Source organism: Rhineura floridana, chromosome 5, assembly GCF_030035675.1.
Source record: "Rhineura floridana isolate rRhiFlo1 chromosome 5, rRhiFlo1.hap2, whole genome shotgun sequence".
NCBI lineage: Eukaryota > Metazoa > Chordata > Lepidosauria > Squamata > Rhineuridae > Rhineura > Rhineura floridana.
In genome coordinates, this window is record NC_084484.1 from 126,359,408 (window position 1) to 126,383,626 (window position 24,219).

General features: G+C 39.8%; 1 protein-coding gene across 4 annotated transcripts in view; it reads left to right on the forward strand.

The window, feature by feature from the left end:
• Positions 1–24,219, forward strand: part of POU2F1 (POU class 2 homeobox 1) — a 177,756-nt gene that overhangs the window by 112,085 nt on the left and 41,452 nt on the right. For all 4 annotated transcript variants that reach the window (XM_061628022.1, XM_061628019.1, XM_061628020.1 and 1 more), the window contains exons 3-5: positions 8,985–9,079; positions 15,809–15,862; positions 19,504–19,623. In XM_061628022.1, coding sequence (XP_061484006.1) covers positions 8,985–9,079; positions 15,809–15,862; positions 19,504–19,623 — 269 coding nt within the window. The remainder of the gene's footprint in view (positions 1–8,984; positions 9,080–15,808; positions 15,863–19,503; positions 19,624–24,219) is intronic.

Here is a 24,219-nt window from a genome sequence, read left to right on the forward strand (position 1 = left end):
AGGGCAGCCCCACATAGCGCACATTACAGTAATCCAGCCTAGAGGTTACCAGTGTGTGGACAACACTGGTCAGGCTATCCCGGTTCCTGATCAGATGAAGAAGGCTGGAGGGCTAGATTTGGCTTCTCTGGTTCCCCACCCTGGTCTAGTATAATGATGGCAACTAGATTGTTCAACAAATTATTCAGCTCTGAAAAATGCGTTATCTCGTCTCTCCGGTGCTTAGAAGCATCACTGTCATTGTTACTCATTGAATTGTGTCTGATGCATAACTTTCAACCTGTGTTCAAATAGACTTGGTGAGTGAGAGTTAAGCTGAAAAAAGAGAGGAGGGAGAACTGCAAGTGTAGTTGCTGAGCAAAGATGGAAACATACCTCAGTGTTTCCTTTAACTTAGTCCTAGAAGCATTATGGGGCATTTGCATGGTTGCTTAGCAACCACATCTTATTCACCCTCTTTCCCTTGCCTGTTTAACCTTCTAGTCTATCTGGCATTAACCTGTCTGGGAAGTTATGCAACTGTTATGCATTATACTTTGATTTAAAGTGCCATTTGAAGTGGGAACATCATCACCATCTTTAGGACTTTCTCAATATCAGTGCCCTGATTATAGAACCCCCGCTCTTCTCAAATACAGCTGGTGCAGACTCTGTTCAGGATTCTGTGACAGCTGAAGATTCAACTTCTTCGCCCAAGTATTCGGAGGAGTCTGCTGAATTGTTGTTCCTCCTGTTGATTTTAGCTTCTTCTATCAATATTTTAATATGTATTTTGCATTGTTTGTAATGTAACCTACTCAGAGATTGCCTAAGCAATCAACACTGGGTAAGAAGTATTTTAAATAAATAAACTAGGGCAGCTGGTATTCTTCTGTAGGTTGGATTCTGCCCATGGGCCACCAGTTACTAATCACTAGTTTAGTGTATAAGGGAGGAAGCTATAAAAAGGGTAATTATGCTTTTACAGCTAAGCACTGTGAGGGAGAGATTTCATTTCCTAGACTTGTTGGATATTATTTATCAAGGTTGTAAGAGAGATGATGATTCAATAAATTGTAGTCATCTTTGGTGGCCATGATGGAAGATTAGCATTGTATCAGTTTCATTGCGTTTCAGGTTGCATGAATGATCAAGGTATGTTTATGCTTGCTGTTAGGAAAGCCTGCTATTTTAAAGGTTTTATCACTCAGATACTCAAAGTAGGATGGAGCAAGAATTCCCACATGATTGGACAGCCACCACATACACGGTTCCTAACAAGCATTGTCAGGGCATGTAGGATTCCAGAAAAAAAAATACTTCTTAGAAATTTGTGTTACAAAATGTTAGGTTAAAAACTGCTGCTTGTATACCTTGGCCCTTTACTGAGTTCTTGTGATAGCACTTCTTAGTGAAAGAAAGATCTAGCCACAATTTATTACAGCAGGGTTTCCCAAACTGTGGTCCATGGATCACCAATGGTTCACGAGCTTCATTCAGATGGTCCTCGGCATGTCCACATTAAATATTCATATTGATTTTTAATAGCATTTTTATTGCTTCTTTTATTTCTTATATTGTATTTTATTGTATCACAATTTGAATTCTGTGGAGAATAAAAGAAGCAATACAAATACAGTTAAAATCATACAATATCTAGCACAGCACATTAACAGCCGGAAAAATCATGTTGTGATCTGCTCAGCAATTTTCAAGTGGTCCATGGGGGGAAATGTGGGAGCCATTGTATTACAACATACACATCTCATTTGTTTTATGTTACTCCTCATTTTACATAGAGACGCTAGAATTTCCTTCACGCAGTGAGACTTTGCTTTTCTGTCTTCCCTCCTGCATGGCACTTTGAAGTCCTGCAGTCTTGTCAGGGCTTCAAAGCAAACATCACCTGACATCATTGTGACATCAGGTGATTTGACCCACACAGAGTAGGGAAGATGAGGCCCACCAACCAGATCCAGTTCGCTGCTCCTGCTTTAATAGATCAAATAGCAGAATTAAAACTCCATACAAGTGGAAGGTACATTTAAATGTCTAGGGTAATATGCTGAGCCCATTGATATCAATGGGTTTACTCTGTATATGACTTAGCTGGATATCACCCTTAGTCTCTTTCTGTTTCAAAAGAATAATTCCACAGAGTTGTACTTTCTAAATCAGCGCAGTTATAACACTGATTCCTTAATGTTTCACTTTAAATCAGAAAATAAAACACATTAATACCTAGTATTGCTAGTTAATACCTAGTATCGCTAGTTTGCCCTAATTCTTGAAATTCTTGCAATTTTTATACTCTGGTCAGTTGCTCATAGGGGAAATTCCCTGCTCATTGCTCTGAGGGAAAATTCCCTGATGATAGTCATGATATATCAGGAATGAAGAAGTGGGACTTGCAACAAAATATTGTGGTGTAGAGCAGCTGTTCAGTATTCCAACCATGCCTCTTTCCAGGATTCTCTTACTGCATTCCCCTCCCCCAGTTTTCTGTTCCCCCAGCAGTCAGCTAGTATTCTGAGCCCACTGAGCCTGCTCAGTCTTCATTGGGCTGCGTTGGGGGGAGGATTGGAGCTCTCCCAAGCCTGCTGATACCTCCCTCCTGTGCATGAATGGTGTCATTTTGGCTTTATAAGGACCAGCACTGACAGAACTGAGATTACTATTAGAATACAAAATTGTCATCAATTTGTCTTTCAATAACAAAAACTGTTGTCCTGGGTTCAAACCATAACAACGTCAAGGAGGTGAACTCTTTCTTTATCAAAACAAATATTTATTTATTTATTTATTGCATTTATATACTGCCTCATAGCCGAAGCTCTCTGGGCAGTTTACAACAATTAAGAACATTAAAAACAACTATGCAGATTTAAACCATACCAAACCCATAAAAACTGATAGACAAGTTAAAACACATGCTATTCAAATGCTGTTAAAAATGCCTGGGAGAAGAGGAAAGTCTTGACCTGGTGCCAGAAAGATAACAGTATTGGTGCCAGGCGCACCTCGTCACAAAGATCATTCCATAATTTGGAGGCCACCACTGAGAAGGCCCTCTCCCTTGTTGCCAGACTCCCAGCTTCCTTCGGAGTAGGCACCCAGAAGAGGTCCTTTGATGTTGAGCCTGGTGTACAGGTGGGTTTGTGTAGGTAGAAGCTTTCCATCAGATATTGTGGTCCCAAGCCATGTAAGGCTTTATAGGTTAAAACCAGCACCTTGAATCCAGCCTGGAAACATACACGCAGCCAATGCAAGCAGGCCAGAATCGGTTTTATACGTTCAAACCGTCTGGTCCCTGTTACCAATCTGGCCACTGCATTTTGCACAAGTTGCAGTTTCTGAACTGTCTTCAAAGGCAGCCCCATGTAGAGTGCATTGCAGTAATCTAACTTGGAGGTTACCAGAGCATGGACAACTGCAGCCAGGTTATCGCTGTCCAGATAGGGGCATAGCTGGGCCACCAACCAGAGTTGGTAGAAGGCACTCTGTGCCATCGAGGCTACCTGAGCCTCAAGTGACAGAGATGGTTCTAGGAGAACCCCCAAGCTACGAACCTACTCCTTCAGGGGGAGTGCAACCCCGTCCAGGACAGGTTGGACATCCACCATCCGGTCAGAAGAACAACCCACTAACATTATCTCAGTCTTGTCTGGATTGAGCCTCAGTTTATTAGCCCTCATCCAGTTCATTGTCCCAGCCAGGCACCGGTTCAGCACACTGACAGCCTCACCTGAAGAAGATGAGAAGGAGAAATAGAGCTGCGTGTCATCAGCGTACTGATGGCAGTGCACTCCAAAATTCTGGCTGACCGCACCCAACAGTTTTATGTAGATGTTGAACAGCATGGGGAACAGAACTGACCCTGTGGAACCCCATAATGGAGAATCCACGGGGCCAAGCAGTGTTCCCCAAGCACCACCTTCAGGAGCCGACCCACCAAGTAGGAGCGGAACCACTGCCATATATTCTCTCCCAACTCAGCCAGTTGTCCCGGAAGGATACCATGATCAATGGTATTGAAAGCCGCTGAGAGATCATTTAAAGCACATGAATCCCACCACAGAATCCTGGGAATTGTAGTTTGTTAAGGGTGGTGGGAACTATAACTTCCCAGGATTCTTTGGGAGAAGTCATGTGCTTTATATGTAGGTTGGATGTATTATGTGGATCTGCATTACTTCATAAACTTTGCCTGCATATATATCGTTTTAATTACATTTTAAAATGGAAATAAGATACAAAGTTTTCTGGGTGACTAGGGGCTACGCATCATCTCTCAGCCTAATCTGTCCTTCAGGGGGAAAACAACAGAGTGGGACCATGACCGCCCCACGGTGCAATCCTATGCATGTTTACTCAGAAGCAAATCCCAATGTATTCAGTGGGGCTTTCTCAGATAGGGAAGCATGGATAGGACTGCAATTCAGTGATAAGGAACTTCACTCACCCAATCTAAAATTCAGAATCCTGCCACATTAAGCTGTTTTGCAACTGTTTTATACTTGTTTTATGGTTATTGGATTTTAAATGGCTTTATTTTTTGTTGTGAGCTGCCTTAGTTTCCAACCTCACAGTGTTGTTGGAAAGATGCACACACACTGGAGATGTAAAAATACAAACACCCCATATAATAGTTTATTGTCAAAACCAGTTGGCCATTGCAGAACATTTTTTTAAAAAAATAAGTATTAGTTTGCTGCCAAATAAAGGCAGTGACACCTAAGTAAGCCCTGCCTAACTGATTAAAAAAAGGATTGGAGGGGGAGGGAAAGATTTACAACACAATCTTTTTCTATGTTCACTCAAAAGTCCCATTGATTTTCAGCACAATCCTAACCACATCTACTCAAAAGTAAGTCCTACTGAATTCAGTGGGGTTACCTTCCAGGTATGTGGAATTAGCACTGCAGCTTTACTCCCAGAAAAGCTTCATATTGGGAAGGTTTTCAAAACAAGTTATAAATAAGACAAATAAACTGCCCTCTTCTGTAAAATTTAAACTTGTTTGACTCCTTAATTAGAAAAGTATAACTAGAATTAAATATAATTAGAAAAGCATGTACACTTTTTAAAACATCTGCTCAAAAATTTTGAAAGATAAAATGTATAATATGTCGTTTTTGCAAGCAATTAAAAAACTCTGCATGTACACTTTTATTCCTACCAAGATCCTGCTGTGATCTCCTGTTGTAGTGAAATCCTATGCATATTTATTCAGAAGCAAGTCACAATCCTGTACAAAGTACTCTTTATGTTGCTGAAAGCTATATATTTACTGAATTCCTGATGTGTGACACACAGGAAAAGGAAATTGTGAGTTTAGCTATTCCCTGGGGTCAACAAATCCTGTCACTCACAATCCTGACTTCACTTATTGGCTAAAAACCTGAAAGGGCAGGGATTAGAGCAGCCGGTAGTAACAGAAGTTGAGGGGGGGCTGACAGAAGTTGAGGGGGTTTATATCTTTTGAATCAGTCCACCTAGAAACTTTTTTTTTTTGTAATGAACCCTACGAGTCTGGAGATTAAGGTGTCACTTGGAGACCCTGAGAGGACCCCTAGAAACCAGAGTCTCCAGGCAAAAACCGAACACCTGGCAACTCTAAGGCAGATATTTCCTTGCCATGGGTATTGTAGGCTCACTTGAGAATTCTTTTGTGTATAGATAAATTATTCATGATAATGTCACAAGGCAACTGGTTGAATGTGAGAAAATTATGATTGGGAAAGGAGATATCTCCAAAGGCATTAGTGTCGGCAATATATATTGTTATTTGATAAAGGTTTCAGGCAGAGTTCTGACCTTAAGAGGATGTGGGAGTGAGAACATGGTTTACAAATGGATGAAGAAGACTCGAATCAAATATAGTCCAAGGTTCCATTTAAATTGATACCAACCCAGGCTAGAGAAAAAAATGGAAATGGACTGCCTTCAAGTTGATCCCGACTTATGGCTACCCTATGAATAGGGTTTTAATGGTAAGCAGTATTCAGAGGGGGGTTACCATTGCCTCCCTCTGAGGCTAGTCCTCCCCAGCTGTCTAGGGCCTGCTCAGCTTGCCACAGCTGCACAAGCCAGCCCCTTCCTTGTCCGCAACTGAGTTCCTTGGGACTATGCAGCTTGCCCACGGCTGCACAGGTGGCAGGGCACGTAACCCATGAGCCACTCACTGTGGGGGTGATCTTTAGCTGGCCCTTTACATCTGAGAAACAGGTCTTAAAATTCTTCACAGATGGTATCTAATACCACAGAGATGTTCCTTTACAGGATTCTCCTTCTTGTGCTAGAGAAGTTGTTGTGCAATAGATACGTTTTGGCACATGTGACGGGAGTGCCCCAAAATCCATTTTTTTCAGGGGGGAGGGAAGTTATTACATGTAAATTGGATTGATCACAAAGCAAACTATACTTTCCTCCCCATTTTTTGCATTACTGAGCTTATTTTTGGAAGAGGACAAATATTTGTTTCATAAAGAATTGATAGTTCCTTTTTTATTGGTAGCAAGAGCCATAATTGCCAAGCATTGGAAGGATTTCCAAATTAATGACTTGAATTTTGTATCAAAAATTGTGGCATATTGCCTTATTAGAGAAACTCGCACAGAAAGTAAAATTGCCAGGTGTCAAAGTATACAGGATAAGTTTTTGGCTATGTGGTATTGTTTTATTGAGAATAGAGGAATCATTGGTTGTCCCCCTCCTGAAGCATTTTCTCATTTGTGGTTACAGTAATAACTTTTGCTTCAGGAAGTGCAGCCTGGACTCCACAAAAAATATGTTTATTAATTTGAAACTGTTAACAAGCTAGATTGATTATATTTACTTATCTGCTCAATTCTTCCAATTGATTATTTAATAGTATATGATATATTTGTAACAATCCTTGACCCTGCTTTATACTTTGTAAATTGTTTTGCATTGATTGAAATTGTTCATTTTTATGTTTTATTTTCTTTAGAATTAATAAAATATATATTTTTAAAAGTACTACACAAGTGAGCCTGTTAAACCATGGGCCTGAGGACTCCTCTTCTCCTCTAGCACACACCAGAGAAGGAGATTGAAAGCATCTTGTTTCCTAGTTTAAGCTAAATGTATTTTGTTATTTCGTCTAAAACTGCAGTTTAGTTTAAACTATGGCTTATTGAAACAAATGCAGTGGCTACTCATATCTCAGACTGTCATTTCTCATCTTCATAAACCAAGTGATGAATGAATGTTTTTGCTACGCTTTCGGCCCCTTCACATAGCAAGGAAACTAGGAAGTCTTCCTTTAACTGTAGTTTCCTAGTTTGTTCAAGCATGGCTTAATGTCTGGGTTTGTTCTGGAGCCATTAAACATAGTTTCCCACTTCTGACAAAGTAGGAAATTATAGTTAATGGAAGACTTCCCATTTTATTTGAATGTGTGTGTAAAGGGTGACGGGGCTGCATGTTTGTATCTCAGTTTATTGAGCCAAGATACTGAACATGGTCAGATTATCCCTGAATATTGAACATGGTCAGATTACCCTTGTAGGATATAATGACAAATTCCTTTAGTTTTAAACTGGAAAGCAGATGCTTCCAATCTCCTTTTCCTGTTATATACTGGAGGAGGAGAGGGGAATGCTCAAGGAGACTTCTTCATCTAAACCATGGTTTAACGTTATATTCAAATGGGACCAGGTCCACTTGAGTTATGCTACCAAACAAAACACTGCACTATTTTCCAGAAGGAAACCTCAATGTTTCAAAGTTCAGCTTTGTTCAACTTTCAAACATATTGGAAAAATTCTAAACTTTGGCAGTTGATTGAAGCACATTCTTAGTGTGTAGTTCAAATCTAGAAGAATCAGTCAAGTGGAATGTTAAGGCTTGACAAAACATTTTCAATGAAACATCTTCTACTTGTTCCTAAGGGTTATGTACTGCTGACTTTCTCATACATTGTTAGACATAAGCAGAGATGTTAACTTTTCTCTATCCCATTTTGGATGACCCAGTACCATCTGGAACTTAATCTCAGAAACACTGAATTCTTAGTCTCTTTCCCTTCCTCATATCCTTTTTTTCCTTAACCACAGTGGTACTCTTATTCAGTCTTCTTCTCAAGCCAGAAATTTAGGTAATCATGTTAGATCTTGTTTTATCATTCTCTTCCATGGCGCAGAGTGGTAAGCGGCGGTAACGCAGCCGAAGCTCTGCTCACGGCCAGAGTTCGATTCCAACGGAAGGAGGAAGTCGAATCTCCGGTAAAAGGGGTCGAGGTCCACTCAGCCTTCCATCCATCGATGGTCAGTAAAATGAGTACCCGGCATATGCTAGGGGGTAAAGAAAGGCCGGGGAAGGAACTGGCAATCCCACCCCATATATATGGTCTGCCTAGTAAACGTCGCAAGACGTCACCCTAAGAGTCGGAAATGACTCGCACTAAAAGTGCGGGGACACCTTTACCTTTGCCTTCCCATATTTATCCTTATTATGAGCTTATCATTTTCATCTTTCTGATATTTCTAAGATTAGGCTTAGCTCTTTTTCTCCTTTCCTGAGACTATTATAATACAAGTCTTGATTATTGTAATGTTTCCCTTACAGACATTCCCTTCTCTCATCCCGATCCTCTGGTTTCTGATGAATGGTGTTGCATGTCTTACGTTTTCCTCTCTTTGCTGCTTTGATTGTATCACACCTTTCCTTTGGCTGCTTTTCATTTTCTTAACTAGTGCCAAGAAAGAAAGAAATCCCAGTGTTATCAGAATAGCTTCTCCTTTTGTACTAGCTATCTTGACCCAGGTGCATGGGTAGTATTAAGAGGATACTATCAGTTGATTGTTGATCCCAAGAGAGCAATAAGGTGAAAAGGTGGTGTCTTAGGTTTGTTGGCCCTGAACTGCTGCTGTTGCTGACACTGATGAATCAACAACAAAGCTGAGAATGAATCTAAAGACTTTTCATACTTTGCTTTTGAGGGGAATTTTAAAAGAATGTACATTTTCTTGCCTCTCCAGGCACACAGACAAATGGCCTGGACTTTCAGAAACAGACTGTGCCTGTCGCGGGGGCAATATCTACAGCCCAGGCCTTCCTTGGACACCTTCATCAGGTAAGCTTTTCTTTAATTTTGAAATTTAGAAGGAGCTATAGAGGGGTTTTTCCCCCTGCATAATATGGAGACAAACCCAGAAACAGAGTCATGTAAGGTTGATGGGGGAAAGCAGCAAAAGCAGTATATATAAAACATCCCAAGTTGTTGAAATAAAGATTCCTATGTAGCCTAATGTGGGGAAGAAAACAGAGGCACCCAAAGCTATGGAAGGAGCAGCAGTGTCTTCTATCTCAACAGAAGAAAGGGTGACTTGTGGCCATCTGAATAGGCCCATATTGTACAGTGTCTCAAGGAAATGCATTTATGCATGTATATGTGTGTGCATAAATGTTTGCTGCTGTTAGCAGGTGCCACTGTAAGGTAAATGCATAGATCAATAATGTCTGTGAGATGGTTTGCTGAAATACCATCTATGGTGAAAAAAATGCAGTCAAAAGACCAATGAAATACTGGCTAACCATATCGCTGATGTTAAATCCTGCAAAAAGCTTGTTGTACATAAACTGGCTTGACATAAAATCACATTTTTAAAAAACTTAGAGCCTTTTCATTCTAAAAACAATTTCTAATAATAATAAATAATATTTTTCACTTCATCTTCTCAAACTATTTTTTTACAGTTACAAAATGTCTACAGAATTAAAGACAAATGCATTCCATTTCAGAAGGAATTAGTCAAAGTGAAAAAGATAAGGAGGAATAGACTCTTATCATAACCTTTTGACCATAGATTAAATAGTTTTATCCTTGTGCAAATCTGACTTCAAACCAGTGTAAGACCACAATATATTTTGATAAACCCTAAATCCTTTTTATATTCAATACATGACTCCCAGTTTGTTGCAAATTTATGTTGTCTTTGTCTTTTCTCTTTAAAACTTATGTAATGACTTTATTTGGCCATTGAGGCGGCCCCCCATTTCTTTCTCCATTTATTAACAGTTGGTATCATTACTTATCTCCATTCTTCCCACCCCACAAAATTCTTGCTGTCAACACTATATATGAGACCAATTCACTATCTTCCTGTCTAACTAAACCATCTGTATAATTTAACCCAAAAAACACTGGACCCAATGGTATCATTTTTGTTGTTATGTGTCTTCCCTAACATATCTGACATTTGAGTCTTGATTTAATTCTGGATTTTTTGTTGTTGTTGTCAGTGCACATTTCCATCATATGTGGAAGTAGTCGCTCCACCCTTTCTAAAAACTCCAGCAAATAGGTGGATATTTGCATATCCATACAACTCCCCTGTTACAACAGCTCCACTGGCTGCCAATTTGTTTCCGGTCACAATTCAAAGTGCTGGTTTTGACCTACAAAGCCCTATACGGCTCAGGTCCAGACTATTTGACAGATCGTATCTCCCTACATGAACCTGTCTGGGATTTGAGATCTTCAGGTGAGGCCCATCTTGTGTTCCCCACACCTTCGCAAGCACATATGACGCGGACACGAGAGAGAGCCTTTTCGGTGGCCGCCCCTAGGCTGTGGAACTCCCTTCCTAGTGAGGTGTGATCAGCTCCCTCCTTGCCGTCTTTCCGGCGACAAGTAAAGACTGTTTTATTTCAACGGGCATTTGGGATAGAAAACGACCAGGATTAAGTGTCATAGGTTTGGTAATTACATTATATGATTTTATTATTTTAAATTGTCTGCTGTTTTTAACCTATATTTTATGGTTTTAATTTTTCTCATAGTTTAATTCTTTTTTAATAATATACTCTGTATGTTTTAATGGTGTTGTTTTTAGTTGTAAGCCGCTCTGAGTCCTATTGGAGAAAGGGCGGGGTAGAAATAAAGTTTATTATTACTATTATTATTGTTGTTATTATTATTATTGTTGTTGTTGTTGTTGTTTGTTTGTTATCAATTAACTAATGTACTATCTACTTAGGATCTTATAGCAATTTTCTGTTTACCAGGGTTCAGCAAAAAACTATGAGCACATAGATCCTTTTTCTTTTGAATGATTTGGTATGTGATGTTAAGGCCCATTCTCCTGGCAGGATCTTACCACCAAACAAAAGAACTGAATTGGGATGCTGCTATGTAGAGAGTGAACCACCCCTTAGAGAAATGAGTTGGGCTGAGATAGTCTCTTGACTGTCTTTATGGTCACATTCAGATGTTCCATCTTCCTAAATCATAATTTGATTTATGTGACCTAAATCATAATTTCATAGCACATGGGCACTTTCTGTACACTTGTAGAATAGATAGAACAACTGGTGGGACCAGTAGGTTACTTTAGAATGAGTTTCCAAAGAATCTTACATTATCATGTTATATGTTAATCGGTATGGTAGACAAATATGGAAATGGATTTTGGTTTCACGATCTGCCTGTCTCCCATTTTCTTTTGAGAAATGTGGAGATTCTTATCCAGGAGGGGCAATCAGTTTCTTTAGAGCCACAGTGGGGAACCTTTTTCAGCCTGAGGACCACATTCCTTTATATACCACCTTACAGGAGCTGTGTGCCAGAAATGGGCACCCACGGGCAAATATGAGTGGTGACAGAGGCAAAAGTGGGTAAAGTAATGGATGTAACTCTTATCTTTACACAGCAAACAACATTCCAGCCACACAAAAGCCAGAGATTTCACCATCCCACTCTACCCATTTTCACAGCCATTCTCCATTCAGCAAGCAAGAGGTATAGCCACAGTTCAAGGACACATTCTTGCTAGGCAAAAGAACTCAAGGAGGGTTCAGAGCAGGGGTGGGGGGGTGGGGGGTGGCCTAGGCACATTCTGCCTCAGAATACTTGGTAGTATGCTATCCTAATATATTATTTACTGGTTCCCTGTCAAAACTTTGAAAGCCATCTAATCTGAAAGGCCTGTGACAATAGTGTTTTCTGTCTTAATTTTGACTTGGCAAAAGCCTGTGAAGCTTGGTTTGGGAGAGGGGAGCAATTGAGAATTCCAGCCTTTCCTCCAATTCCTCTGCCCACGTTCTTGTTTATCTTAGAGGTATTGGCATGATTGGAGGATGTGGTGGGGCCAGGTTAAGTTTGCCAGTCCTGCCACTTCTCTATTCCCAAATAAAACCACATTCTCCAAGCTCTGAGAAACAGAAAAATAATGTTCCCATTCTCTTCCAACCTAGATAATTGCATTTGAAGTGGGTAAGAGCAGCAAAAGCAGTGCTCTGTGTTGCCTCCTGGAAATCTGCTTCCTTCAGGGATGGGGGCAGTGATGATGAGAAACATTGGAATTTTATTGACCCATCCACTACAACTTTGGAGTTGCCTGAACAACAGACCCTACTCTTCCCCTAGGTTCCCTGTTGTGCATGGTAGGCAGGTTGGCTACCCCCAAATTGGTTTATTTTTTATTTTTCCATATAGCAGTGAATGACAGCCATTTGCTTACATGCCCAGGCTGAGGAGCTCATAACCACTAGCTCCTAAAGGGACCATCAGCCTGAAAGAGCTGTTGAAGCAGCCCCAGGCCCACCTTCCTTGAACCTACTGTGCCTTGAAGGAAGGCAGCAGCCAGGAAGAAGCTAGTGCCATCAGCTCCTGAAGTCAGCCTGAAAATATTTTGTACTGTTTGCCTCTATTTAATATTTTAAATTCCAACCTGCTTTGGGTACCTTGACCGAAAGGCAGTATATAAATGAAATAAATGAATACAGTAGGAAATAAAGATATGAACTTAGGAATACCACTGGGCTAAAAATGCCCCCTGCTAGCACAAGGGTCTGATGAGGTTTTTTAAAAAAATCAGGTGACTTCTGCTTCATTGGCTTCCAGTTCATTTCAAAGCTGCTTAATGATACTGTGTAAATGGGTGTTCTGCTCTATTGTTTTTATTGATGCTGCTGTTTAACTGCCTTGAAGGATAAAATTTTAATAAGGAAAAAATATTTGTGTAGTTTCATTCGTTCATCTTCCTACACCTGCTTTGGGTTCTGTAATGGTCATTAATGCTGCAGTGTGATGGAACAGAGTTTGTCTGTGTGTGAAGGAAAGGGGTAGTAGATAAGTTGATGAATGGTGATGCTAAGGGTGGGCATAGGCACAAAAGGAACTTGTTTGAAAATAATTTATTTAAAAAAGCTAACTCAGGAACAAAAAAGAAAGCAAAAACAAGTTCCTAAAGTTCCAGCTCTTATAACACTGTTACATAGTTCTGTCTTTCCGACTGTCTAGAAGAGTAGCAACTCCTTGGCTATGTTAGTGTCAGTTCTGGCTATCTTGCCCTTGATAAAGATCAATCCCTCCCCAAAAGCACTCCCTCCCTCATCAGATCCAGGAACAGAGAAGGTGACAATGTCCAGCCCAGGAAGCTCTTGCCACCCTCAGATATCTGACTGATGGCTGTTAGAATCCTTCTGAGAGAGTGCTTGATAGTTAGTCTTCATTCTCAGCAGTGGTTCTGGCTGCCTTGCCCTCTCTAGAAGTACTTTCTTATTTTTTTATTTTATTAGATTAGATTTGTTAGTCACTTTTCTACACATATGCACACCCAAAGCGACTTACAGTTAATAAAAATAAAACTAAAAAATAAATAAATAAAAGATTAGAAAAATGTAAAGGGTTAAAAACAAAACAGTACATGAGGTGGTGGAGCAACCCTTCTTTGGAAGAGTATACAACAGAAGCCCTCCAAAAGCCTTCCCAAGTTAAGAACTAAATGCCTAGGAGAAAAATGTTTTGGCTGGCACCTAAAGATGGATAACGATGGCACCAGGTGTACCTCCCTGGGAAGAGTGTTCCACAAACAGGGGGGCCACTACTGAGAAGGTCCAGGGAGTACACTAAGAAGGGCTTTTCCCTCCCAGATCAGATCCAGGGCCAGAGCAGGTGATAATATCTAGGTCAGGTGGACAGGACAGCTCCTGCTACAACAGTTCTTTCCTCACACAGCTAACTTGATGACCGTGATATGCATAACACTATCCATGTATGCCTTTCGCATATTATTATCACTCATATACAGTCCTACAATTGACCTGACAATGTCTACATGCTATCAAACACCTGCCTGCCAAGAACATACAACACCCTCTGCCCCTAGTCCTTGCATGCTGACTGATGTTTCAACCGGAGCTCTTAGGATGTTCATAAACCTTCTGTATACCTGACCAACTGAGCCAATGAATACAGAGGGCTTATTTCAAGCAACAGAAGACAAACTGCTTGCAGCCAATAGCTATAGAATTTTCAAAGACGTCAACCCACATTTCCCAAAAGTTGTTTTCTTTTATTAAGCTTCACTGATCTGAGGGATGAGTTAGTAAAACCACTACGTTCTTGCAAATATGAATACTCTGTGCTTTAATTTAATATCTTGTACATCTCTTTACAACAAAATAAAATACTCTAAAAGAGAAGATGCCTTTGACTTTAACATGCTACATTTCTTAAATCTGAAATGCCAAGGAATATTAAATCTTCAACTTTGAAGTGGTTACTGTGTTTATCTTAAATTGGCAGTCCCTAATGGTGACAACAGCTGAAGTCACCTTACCATACTACCCATGTGAAGTGTTTTTGGTCTAGGTTAATTCCACAAGGCACCATTTAAATCAGAAAGTTTTTGCTTTGGAGCAACTTGAGCTCAGGCCTTGGTTGTAATGGGCATTCATGCCTTTACAGTCTGTCCCTAAGAGGCCTTTGTTCATAAGCTTATGCTACTGAAAAAGCCAAAAACTATTAACGTAGCCAATTCTCTAAGACAGCTGTGCATGGTAGTGCTTTGGATGCCTTTCACTAATTAATACATTTGCTATCTCAGAATACTACTGGGCGGGAGATTAAACTGGATGTTGGCACTAGTGATAGGAGCTTTTTTGGAGACAACTTGCCTGCTTGGTAACAGATAGTATGTTGTAATCTTGTAGAATCCAACCCAGAAATATAGGAAACATTTGAAAAAATATAGAACACTTCCTCGTATGGTTACTCTTCCTAGGTTATGAGGAATGTAGAAATGAATTATCAGAATTATGCTGCAGTCCATATAGTGCAAAATATAATGGCAAATTTGTTTTGGTATACCTCTTCAGAAAAGTTGTGATCATCTTTTCAAATTTGACATGGCCCTGTATCCCTTACCTGATTTTCAGCTACTATGAAGTAAGGAAAGATAGCGAGAATTCTATGTCTTTGGAGTCGTTATTAACAGTCTGGATAAGGTGGGGTTATTATTCAAAATCTGGATAAGCCGTGGCTACTCCTAAAAGGTTTCTGTGTGGGAAAAAACTGGCAATCAAAATTAAGATTCCACCTGAAGATCTTAAATAGAGCAAAATGGTTCAGACACAGTGCCAAACAATGGTTTGTCATGATGTCTGTTACACAGCCAACCATTAATACATGGGTTGTGATTGGCCACCAAACCAGGATCTTTGAAGGTCAGGTGCAAATCAAAGTTTAGAAAAAACATGGTTTGGCATTACATCTGAACAGACAAATCATGGGTTGGAACATTACTGTGCCTTCAAAGGCCGCTGTTTGAATAGTATCTGGAAATGTTTTGGAAAGGGGAGGGGAAGATGGAAAATCCCACAAATTATTATTTTCATGTACCTCTGGAATGCAAATCATCATTTGGAGACTAAACTATAGTTAGGGCAAACAATGGTCTGCATTATATTGTAAAACTCTCATTATCTCTGTTGTCTTATTTGTGTAGAAAGCTGGAGAAACTTTGTTTTTCAGCTATTTTACCTCCAGTTTTTAAAAAATACAACATTATTTTTATAGGTTCAGCTCCCTGGATCAAGTTTACAGGCTGCTGCCCAGTCCTTAAATGTACAGGTAAAGGCTTCTTTGTTTTTTATATCTGCATCTAACCAATTATTTGCAATACCAATAGGGTGGTTTGGCAGTCATTAACAAATATTATTCAGTACAGAAGTCCTGTTTGACTTTAAAAATTGTTTTGAAAGTGCATAGAATTGGAACTGAAATAAGATGGACAGCGTGGTCATATTTAATCACTTGGATTTTTCTATAATACTAAATAATTATAGTTAAAATCTAAAACTTCTTGTTGTTCTCTCCTGTTCAAGATGTTACTTAAGCCTTGTGTGCTACAGGATGCCCTAAACAATTGCAATCTACTGGTTGATTCCTTTCATTTAAACATTCAAGCAATGCATCAAAAGGGGAAGGAACATAGTGTTATTGTGAAGTGGCTTTATTTTCTATGGGTGCTAAGGAACTAGGGGAGAGCATTCTTGAAAACCTCTAGAACATGCACCTAGTTACATATGATAATTTTGAAAGGAGGAGAAATAGTGACCTTCCTCTCTAAAAGAGAGAAGCTGAAAATTGCCTTGGTTGTCATGGTAAATGTTCAATCCCTGAGAGAGATGTTGGCAAACAGGCTATATCTCCAGTACAGAATGTTTACAGTCCTGTGCTGTAATTATCTCTCAATGACTGGCAGAATTAATCAGAGCCTCTATGTTAATTAGCCTGCTCTGCAGTCCCCAAAACAGGTGGTGGAAAATATGCAAATCTATGCAGAATTTTAATGTTCTGCATAAGCAGCTTTAATTACCATAAGCCCCCTCTCCTTTTTTCCCCTTTTCATGTGCTTTCTTGCTTGTATTTTTCCCTCCTGGCTACAGTAATTTCTTCTTTTAGAAAATGGCTTTAAATAAATGAACTGTGTTTACCTGTATTAATACCAAATTCTGTTACTTAGAGAAAAGGTGTGTGACGAGTGGTCCCCCCCCATGCAATTCAATATCTTATATTTTTCAAGCTACTACCTTGTTTAGTTTGAATCCCTAGAAAATGTATACAAGGAAAATCTACTCCACCGATCCAAAACTTGCATGCTCTTGATTACTGACTCTCCCATTGACTACATGACTGCAGTGTTGGATAGCTTAGTACATATATGTGCAGATCTGTGCATATGATGTGCATGTCCAGTGCAACATTGGAATGAATGGGAAACCTCAGAAACTTTGGGACAATGTATCTTCTCTTCCTCCTCCTCAACTTCAAACATTTCACCAAACACAAAATAGGAAATTGGCTTGTGAGGGAGCAGAACTGGAGGTCCTATGTGTTCAAAGCCTCTCCAACTGCAATGGAGTGCCTGTTAATAATTTAAAACAGGGCTGTGGAGTCGGAGTCGTGGAGTCGGAGTCGGAAGCAATTTTGGGTGGAGTCAGAGTCGGTAGAAATGTACCGACTCCGGCTTCAAAATAAATTTTAATTGACAATTTTTTTAAAATATAAATTCATAAGAACATAAGAAGAGCCTGCTGGATCAGGCCAGTGGCCCATCTAGTCCAGCATCCTGTTCTCACAGTGGCCAACCAGGTGCCTGGGGGAAGCCCGCAAGCAGGACCCGAGTGCAAGAACACTCTCCCCTCCTGAGGCTTCCAGCAACTGGTTTTCAGAAGCATGCTGCCTCTGACTAGGCTGGCAGAGCACAGCCATCACGGCTAGTAGCCATTGATAGCCCTGTCCTCCATGAATTTGTCTAATCTTCTTTTAAAGCCATCCAAGCTGGTGGCCATTACTGCATCTTGTGGGAGCAAATTCCATAGTTTAACTATGCGCTGAGTAAAGAAGTACTTCCTTTTGTCTGTCCTGAATCTTCCAACATTCAGCTTCTTTGAATGTCCATGAGTTCTAGTATTATGAGAGAGGGAGAAGAACTTTTCTCTATCCACTTTCTCAATGCCATGCATAATTTTATACACTTCTATCATGTCTCCTCTGACCCGCCTTTTCTCTAAACTAAAAAGCCCCAAATGCTGCAACCTTTCCTCGTAAGGGAGTCGCTCCATCCCCTTGATCATTCTGGTTGCCCTCTTCTGAACCTTTTCCAACTCTATAATATCCTTTTTGAGATGAGGCGACCAGAACTGTACACAGTATTCCAAATGTTTGGAAGAAGCTTCCGATGAAGTCAGCTGTAGTTGACCATTTCACCATAATGCAAGATGGAAAACATTTTGTGTGTCAGTGTATGAGAGAGTGGGGAGAGTGTTCTTGCACTCGGGTCCTGCTTGCGGGCTTCCCCCAGGCACCTGGTTTGCCACTGTGAGAACAGGATGCTGGACTAGATGGGCCACTGGCCTGATCCAGCAGGCTCTTCTTATGTTCTTATGTTCTTATGACACAGGACCCAGATGAAGACAAATGCTATGAAGCCAAGATCAGCGCATATTCAGGCAGCGATAAAAATGCTCCTATGAGAGCTTCCAATTTAAAAAGACATTTACAGCACTTCCCAGGGCTGTGGAATTGGAAGCAATTTTGGGTGGAGTCGGAGTCGGACAGTAGAAAAATAGAGGAGTCGGAGTCGAAAGTTTGGCGTACCGACTCCACAGCTCTGATTTAAAATAACAGTAGTTTCCTTCTTCCATTCTGAGAAGTAGAAATACTGGCTTTGCTGCTAACAGTAGCAAATCAAAACCTCTCCCCCAATTATCTACAGTTACCTACAGCAGATATCTTAAAAATCAAGATAAATCAATACTTGCAGTGAGAAAACAACAGGGAAAACACATGATGTCAGTGTTAATGAGGCATTCCAGATGTTTGCAGTTGGATTCACTGTGAAAAGTGAGTGACTGAGTGAGTGAATGACAGAGGAAAAATCTAGTATAGATGGACCAAAGTAGGAACAAATTCCTTTTGGACCTGTCCTATGGCATTTGAGAGTATCTGCGCCTGGATTGTCATAATGCTGAATAATAAATAACTTCTCCAATTCCTATTAGAAATACTGCTAGAAACAAAGTTTTACAGGATTAGCAAATGCTGGAATTCATGTGAGGATGAGTAGCTGGGAATTTGTTCCTGCCAATCAATTTTTAACATAACTGAGTGAGTCATATTTTTAACATGTAGCTACATCACCAATTACCAACTAAATTTATTCATTGTAAATACAGTCTTAGGCTGGTATAGCACAGTGGGGAGGAGAGCCTGGCTGGGGGTCCAGAGTCTGTGAGTTAAAATCCCTGCTCCTGTCAAGGGCCAGCTAAAGATCACTCCAGTGAATGGCTCTGGGGTTATGTGCCCTGCCACCTGTGCAGCCATGGGCAAGCTGCATAGTCCCAAGGAGCCCAGTTGCCCCCCAGCTGGCAGTTGCGGACAAGGAATGGGCTGGCTTGTGCAGCTGTGGCAAGCTGAGCAGGCCCTAGCCAGCTGGGGAGGACTAGCCTCAGAGGTGACCCCCCTCTGAATACTGCTTACCATGAAAACCCTATTCATAGGGTCACCATAAGTCGGGATCGACTGGAAGGCAGTCTATTTCCATTTACCTATTGGAACAAGTTATTAAAATAACAGTTTTTTTCTGATTGATAATCAAAAAGCTTGTAAATATTGTCCCTCTTCATATTACAATAGACTGTGAAAATGGTTGTGTCCACATTAGTATCTGTTTCATTCTACAAAGGCTTGTATGTTTTGTTTCCTAGTCTAAATCTAATGAAGAATCCGGGGACAGTCAGCAGCCAAACCAGCCTTCCCAGCAGCCTTCAGTACAGGCAGCCATACCCCAGACCCAGCTCATGCTGGCCGGAGGACAGATCACTGGGGTAAGATGAATCCAAGTGAATTGTAATGAGCCACTATCTCGTGTTGTTGCATTAGCCAAACACCTAGTTAAAAGATAATAAAGTGAATTGTTGCATTTATAATTCAAGGCAAACTGGATGAAATCATAACATCTTTGATTTATATTCTCTGACCAGTTCATGGGATAGAAACCACATTTGTTGCCCTAATGGATAATCTGTAGCCAGAGAAAATCTCCCTGTTGGTTTTATAGGCCTCTCGGTGGCATTTGATGCTGTGGATCATGATATCCTAGCCCAATTCAAAGTGCTGGTTTTGATCTTTTACAGCTGCCTAAGTCTAGCCTATCTGGAGCAACGGCTCTCCCTGTATAAGCTGCCACATATCTTGAGATTTTCAGGAGAAGTTTTTGTAGTATGTCCCCACATGATGAAAAGCTCTTCTGGAGTGAAGATAGGATCCTCTCTGTTGTAGCCTCAACTTCTTGGAACTTTCTTTCTAGGGAGGCTCTGTTAATCCTGCCACTGCTCTCTCTCTTTTGGAAGTCAGTAAATACCTTGGCAGTTCAGAACACCTGTTCTTATAACTGTTGTTAGTTGATACAATATATTTTAATTGTAGATGAGATGGGTAGTTTTTACATTCTGTAGTTTTATTTTAGAAATAGTGTTTATTGTTGTGTAATCTTCCTGAAAGGAGTATTGCCTCAAGAAAGTTGAAATATAAATATATTTATAAATAAACATGAAACCTTCTATTAGACACTGTGTCTCTGCTTTGCTGTTGAGTGTAAGTGTGACTTTAATACAGCATATCAATCCAAGCAGTCAATAAACTATAACAAAATTCTCTTCACGGATTAATTTTTATGAAAATAGTGTTTGTCTTGCTCCCTATGTACTTTCTTTTATGACCTGTCAGTCTTGCTGCGGACACATTCTTTCTGATAAAGAAACACCATTACGATGAAAGTGAAGAGGGAAAATATGTTAATTTATTTGACATCGACCAACTGTGGGTCATATTTATAAATATTGGATCAACTATTTAACTACTTAAGCATTAATGTTGATGTAAACAGACTCTTTCATTTGCCAGAATTTTTTTCCCACACATAAAATGAGATTTTAGATAGACTGTTCAAAAGTTCACATTGGATAGAGAACTATATGTCAGCTATCAGTGTTTGTTTTAGTTGCAGAAAATGTATGCAAGAACAACTTGGAGAGTAAAAACTGAGGTATCTCTTCTGCAATTTTGAAAATTTAAGACATGCAGGGGAGATCAGAGGTTTTCCCTTTATATGTTTAATCTATGAAAGGCGGATGTAACCTGTAAAAAAATCTACCTTATGCCAAGTCAGACCAGTGGTCTGTCTTCCTTTGTTGTTGTTGTTGTTGTTGTTGTTGTTGTGTGCCTTCAAGTTAGTTTCGACTTATGATGACCCTATGAATCAGCAATCTCCAACAGCATCTGTTATAAACCACCCTGTTCAGATCTAGTAAGTTCAGGTCTGTGGCTTCCTTTATGGAATCAATCGTCTCTTCTTTGGCCTTCCTCTTTTTCTACTCCCTTCTGTTTTTCCCAGCATTATGGTCTTTTCTAGTGAATCATGTCTTCTCATTATGTGTCCAAAGTATGATAACCTCAGTTTCATCATTTTAGCTTCTAGTGATAGTTCTGGTTTAATTTGTTCTAACACCCAATTATTTTCTAGTTCTCTCATAGCAGCCCTTGCCAGTCCTAGCCTTCTTCTAATTTCTTTACTATTGTCTCCATTTTGGTTTATGATTGTGCCAAAGTATTGATAATCCTTGACAAGTTCAATGTCCTCATTGTCAACTTTAAAGTTATATAAATCTTCTGTCGTCATTACTTTAGTCTTCTGATGTTCAGCTGTAGTCCTGCTTTTGTGCTTTCCTCTTTAACTTTCATCAATATTCGTTTCAAATCATTACAGTAGGGCCTCACTTTTGGCAGCCCGCTAATACGGCAGCTAAAATTAGAGTAAGGCCCCACTCATACGGTGCTTGTTCCGCTTTTACAGTGTTTTTCAGGTGTTGGGTGCCATTTTATTGACGGAGTTCTGCTTTTCGGCTGGTTTTGCTTTTAGGTGGGGGTCTGGAACATAACCCGCCATATGAGTGGGGCCCTACTTTACTGGTTTCTGCTAGTAGTATGGTGGTATCTGCATATCTTAAATTATTGATATTTCTCCCTCCAATTTTCACATCTCCTTCATCTTGGTCCAATCCCACTTTATGATATGTTCTGCATATAGATTAAACTAATAGGGTGATAAAATACACCCCTATCTCACAACCTTTCTGATGGGGAACCAATCTGTTTTTCCATATTCTGTCCTTATAGTAGCCTCTTGTCCAGAGTATAGCTTGCACATCAGATGCTGTGGCACCCCCTTTTCTTTTAAAGCATTCCATAGTTTTTCATGAACTACACAATCAAAGACTTTTCTGTAATCTGTAAAGCTCAGGGTGATTTTCTTCTGAAATTCCTTAGTCTGTTTCATTATCCAACGTACGCTTGCAATATGATCTCTGGTGCCTCTTCCCTTTCTAAATCCAGCTTGGACATCTGGCATTTCTCTCTCCATATATAGTAAGAGCCTTTGTTGTAGAATCTTGAGCATTACTTTACTTGCATGGGATATTAAGGCAATAGTTTGATAATTATTGCATTCCCTGGGATCCCCTTTCTTTGGAATTGGGATGTATATTGAATGTTTTATTTTCCATATTTGTTGACAAATTTTTGTCAAAATTTGGACAAATTCAGTCTCAGTAACTTGTAGCAACTCTATTGGTATGCCATCTATTCCTGGTGATTTGCTTCTTCCAAGTATTTTAAGAGCAGCTTTCACCTCATATTCTAAAATTTCTGGTTCTTCATCATATGGTTCCTCCGTGAATGAATCTGTCACCCTTGCATTTTATAGAGTTCTTCGGTGTATTGCTTCTATTTTCCTTTTATTTCATCTTGATCAGTCAGTGTGTTCCCCTGTTAATTATTCAACATCTCTGTTCTTGGTTTAAATTTCCCTTTAATTTCTCTAATCTTTTAGAATAGGGCTCTTGTTCTACCTTTTTTGTTATCCTCTTCTATTCTGTTATACTCTTCTACAGTAACTAATGTGATAGTTTTCTTTGTCCCTATGTACCTGTCGCTATATTATTGCATTTAGGGTTCTGACCATGTTTCTATCTCCTTTTGCTTTTCTTCTCTCTTTAACCATTTCAAGAGTTTTGTCAGTCATCCATTGACCTCTTTCTCTCTATTTAACTAGAGGTATTTTTTTCCCTGATAATGTCTCTGACTTCACTCCATAGTTCTTCTGGTTCTCTATCAACTATGTTTAAAGCCTCAAATCTGTTCCTTAGTTGAACTTTATATTCTTCTAGGATATTATTTAAATTGTATTTTGGCATTATGATTGCCTTGTTGTTCTTTAGCTTTACTCTGCTTTTCAATATGACCAGTTCATGATCTGTACCACAGTCTGCTCTTGGTCTTGTTTTCACAGAAAATATGAAAATTCTCCATCTTCTGCTACCAATTATATAATCAATTTGGTTCCCTTATTGACCATCTGGTGATGTCCATTTGTACAGTTGTCTTTTTGGTTGCTCAAAAAATGTGTTTGCAAGAAACCAATTATTGGCTTCACAGAATTCAATAAGACTTTTTCCTGCTTCATTTCTATCTCCTAAGCCACATTTTCCCACAATTCCTAGTTCTTCTCTGTTCCCTACTTTTGCATTTCCCCCCATGATTATCAGCCTATCTTGTTTTGGTGTGTGATCAATTTCTTCCTGTACTAATGCGTAAAATCTCTCCAATTTCTCTTCTTCTGTGTTTGCTGTTGGAGCATAGACTTGGATGATGGTTATATTAATAGGTTTCCCATTAAATCTAATTGATATAACTTGCTCAGACCTTGTATTATAGCTTCTAATTGCTTTTCCTGCATCTCTTCTCTCTATTAAAGCAATCCCGTTTTGTCTTAATTTGTCATTTCCTGCATAAAATATTTTGTAGTTGCCTGATTGAAAATGTCCCATTCCCCTCCATTTTAATTCACTCATGCCAAGTATTGTAATGTTGATGCATTCCATTTGTTTCTTGACAATTTCTAACTTTCCCTGGTTCATGCTTCTCACATTCCATGTTCCAATTGTGTACGTGGTGCAACTCCAGACTCTCTTTTCACATCTGTGTGCATCAGCCTTTGGGCTTCCATTTGGCTTTGACCCAGCTGCATCATTAGTCTCAGCGCTACTCGTACTTGTGTGTTGTTCTTCCGCAGTAGCTCACTGAGTGCCATCTGACCTGGGGGTCTCATTTTGCCTTGGTTGACCCTGCTACGAGTCTAGCCTCTTGGTCTAGACTCCTGACAGCATTGCTGTCAGCTTCTTCAACACTCTCAGACCCCCTCACCAGATGTGCATCATAGAGGAGGATCCTGTCTTATCCTGCAGGTGTGCTTCCTGTCTTCCTCAGTACTGTCTATATTGAATAGCAGTGTTTTCTGTTTACGGCAGATCCTTTGCATTAAAATATAAATATTAAACATTTATATTTGTTATTAAAAATAAATG